Source organism: Protobothrops mucrosquamatus, unplaced genomic scaffold (genome assembly GCF_001527695.2).
Source record: "Protobothrops mucrosquamatus isolate PMUCROS unplaced genomic scaffold, P.Mucros_1.0 scaffold1306, whole genome shotgun sequence".
NCBI lineage: Eukaryota > Metazoa > Chordata > Lepidosauria > Squamata > Viperidae > Protobothrops > Protobothrops mucrosquamatus.
Genome location: NW_015387507.1, coordinates 41,297 through 44,152, shown reverse-complemented (window position 1 = coordinate 44,152; position 2,856 = coordinate 41,297). Strand labels below are relative to the sequence as shown.

General features: G+C 45.2%; 1 protein-coding gene across 1 annotated transcript in view; it reads left to right on the top strand.

The window, feature by feature from the left end:
* Positions 1 to 2,856, top strand: part of CHMP4A (charged multivesicular body protein 4A) — a 9,960-nt gene extending 7,104 nt beyond the window's left edge. Inside the window, exons 4-6 of the mRNA XM_029285118.1 lie at positions 154 to 268; positions 1,126 to 1,249; positions 2,735 to 2,856. Coding sequence (XP_029140951.1) covers positions 154 to 268; positions 1,126 to 1,249; positions 2,735 to 2,808 — 313 coding nt within the window. The 3' untranslated portion in view covers positions 2,809 to 2,856. The remainder of the gene's footprint in view (positions 1 to 153; positions 269 to 1,125; positions 1,250 to 2,734) is intronic.

Sequence of the window (2,856 nt, the reverse complement as noted above, 5' to 3'; positions counted from 1 at the left end):
CCTCCACAAACCCCTCCTCCCTTCTAGCACTGATGCTGTTGCCTAGTCGGGTTGTGAAACGTCTGCAAGAAAACAAGCAAGCTCAGAGAGACCGCCAAGGACCCCTCAGCTTTCTTCTCCTTCCTTCCTCCCTCTCTCCCTCTCCTGCTCTAGGGACATCGACAAAGTGGACGACTTAATGTCCGAAATCACCGAACAGCAGGACATCGCCCAGCAGATCTCCGACGCCATATCTAAGCCGGTTGGCTTCGGGGACGATGTGGATGAGGTAAGGAGGGCCGCGATCCTTGGGGTGCCGTTCGGAGGGAGGGGCCCTGGGAGGCAGAGGCCTTGGATGCGAATCTCGCACCTTCGAAGGACGCCTTTGCCATCCGTCCGGTCAACTCACAAGATTCGTTGTTTTCTTGTCACGTATGTGTGTCTATGTGTGTGCATATGTACATATACATATACGTATACATATACATATATACACACACATCCAAAGTAGATTGCGTTGTTTCTTTCTCTGGGCCACGTGTGTGTGTATGTGGGTATAGGCGTAATTTATTTTACTTTGTGTATGAGGTGGTTACCCTCTGAGAGCTGTACTCAATGAAATCTCATTTTAATGTAGGCTGATTGGTATACATTTAAAGTGACAATAAAGCTATTCTATTCTATTCTATTCTTGTTCTATTCTATTCCATTCCATTCCTTATTTCTATTCCTTATTTGTATTCTATTCTATTTCTTTTCTGTTCTGTTCTATTCTATTCTTGTTCTATTCTATTCTATTCTTTATTTCTATTCTATTCTATAATATTATTCTATTCTAATATTTATTCTATTCTATTTTATTCTATTTTATTCTATTAATATTATTCTATTCTAATATTCTATTTTATTCTATTTATTTCTATTTCTTATTTCTATTCTATTCTATTTCTGTTCTATTCTATTCTTGTTCTATTCTTTATTTCTATTCTATTCTATTCTATTCTATTCTAATATTAATCTATTCTAATATTTATTCTATTCTATTCTATTCTATTCTATTCTATATTTCTATTCCTATTCCATTCCATTCTCTATTTCTATTTCTATTCCTATTTCTATTATTTCTGCTTCTGCCTCTATTCACAGGATGAGCTGCTGGCTGAACTGGAAGAGATGGAACAGGAAGATCTGGACAAAGAGCTTCTCAACGTGGGCGAGGCCAGTCCGGAGCTCCCCAGTGCCCCCTCTTCTCGCCTCCCCAGTGTGCCAGGTATGACGACATCCCGACCCCTGAAGCCTAATGCAGCTAATCCTCGACTTACGACCACAACCGCCACTGACATTTCTGTTGCTTAGCAAGGCCGTGGTTAATTAAGTTGCACCTGGTTTCACAACCCTTTCGTTAAGTGAAACCGTGTGCTTGTTAAGTGAGTCACATGGCCGTTAAACGAATCTAGCTTCCCCATTGATTTTGTGTGTCCGAAGCTGGCTGGGAAGGCCGCAAAGGGGGGGTGTCACGTGATGCCGGGCCTTACAACCAGTGTAAAAATACATACCGGTTGCCAAGCACCCAAATTTTGATTATGTGACGGCAGGGATGCTGCAATGGCCATAGGTATGAGGACTGGTCATAAGTATGAGGAGTGTTCAGTGAGTTGTAACTTCGGTCATTAAACAAGTGGTTGTAAGTCAAGGACCACCTATCTCAGGGGTCTTCCAACTTGGCCCTTTGATGACTAGTGGACTTCAACTCCCAGAATTCCTCAGCTAGCGTGCCTGGCTGAGGAATTCTGGGAGTTGAAGTCCACAAGTCATCAAAGGGTCATAGTTCCCTCACGCTGGCTGAGGAATTCTGGGAGTTGAAGTCCACAAGTCATCAAAGGCTCATAGTTCCCTCACGCTGGCTGAGGAATTCTGGGAGTTGAAGTCCACAAGTCATAAAAGGCTCATAGTTCCCTCACGCTGGCTGAGGAATTCTGGGAGTTGAAGTCCACAAGTCATCAAAAGGCCAAGCTGGAAGATCCCTGCTTGTGGACTTAAAAGTCCCTGCTTGTGGAGTTGGAAGTCCACAAATCATAAAAGGGCCATAGTTCCCCCATGCTGGCTGAGGAATTCTGGGAGTTGAAGTCCACAAGTCATCGAAGGGCCAAGTTCCAAGACCCCTGACCTATATCATGTGACGAAAGAACCCCCCCCCTTCAGTTTGACTCCTAGCTGTGACAAATGTACAGGTAGTCCTTTACTTACGACCACAATTGAGCCCAACATTTCAGTTGTTAAGCGAGATATTTGTTAAGTGGGTTTTGCCCCATTTTACGACCTGCCACCGTTGTTAAGTTGAATCGCCGCACTTGATAAGTTAGTAACCTGGTCGCTAAGCGAATCTCACTTCCCCCCATTGACTCTGCTTGTCAGAAGGTTGCAAAAGGGGATATCACGTGACCCAAGGGGACGCTGCAACCGTCACAAGTACATGCCAGTTTCCAAGCCTTTGAATTTTGATCCCGTGACCATGTGGGGATGCTGCAAAGGCGGTAACCGTGTCACATTTTTCAGTGTAATTTTGTACGGTCACTAAATGAACTGTTATAAGCCGAGGACTACCTGTACAATTTCCAGGAGCCCGGCGGTGGACAATGGGATGCTAGCCCCCGCCTCCGCCCCCTCCCCAAGCAGGAGTGAGGAGTTGGACACACAGACGTTAGGTCCCTTAAGAGATGTCTCGGGTTCAAATCTCGCTCTTTCCTTCCCGCAGCTTCCAAAGTGCCCTCCGCCTCCCTGGATGAGGAAGACGAAGAAATGAAACAGCTCGCCGCCTGGGTGTCGTGATGCATTGTGGGAAATTCCCCCCTCCATCTCCCTTGGTTTTCTTCGGAG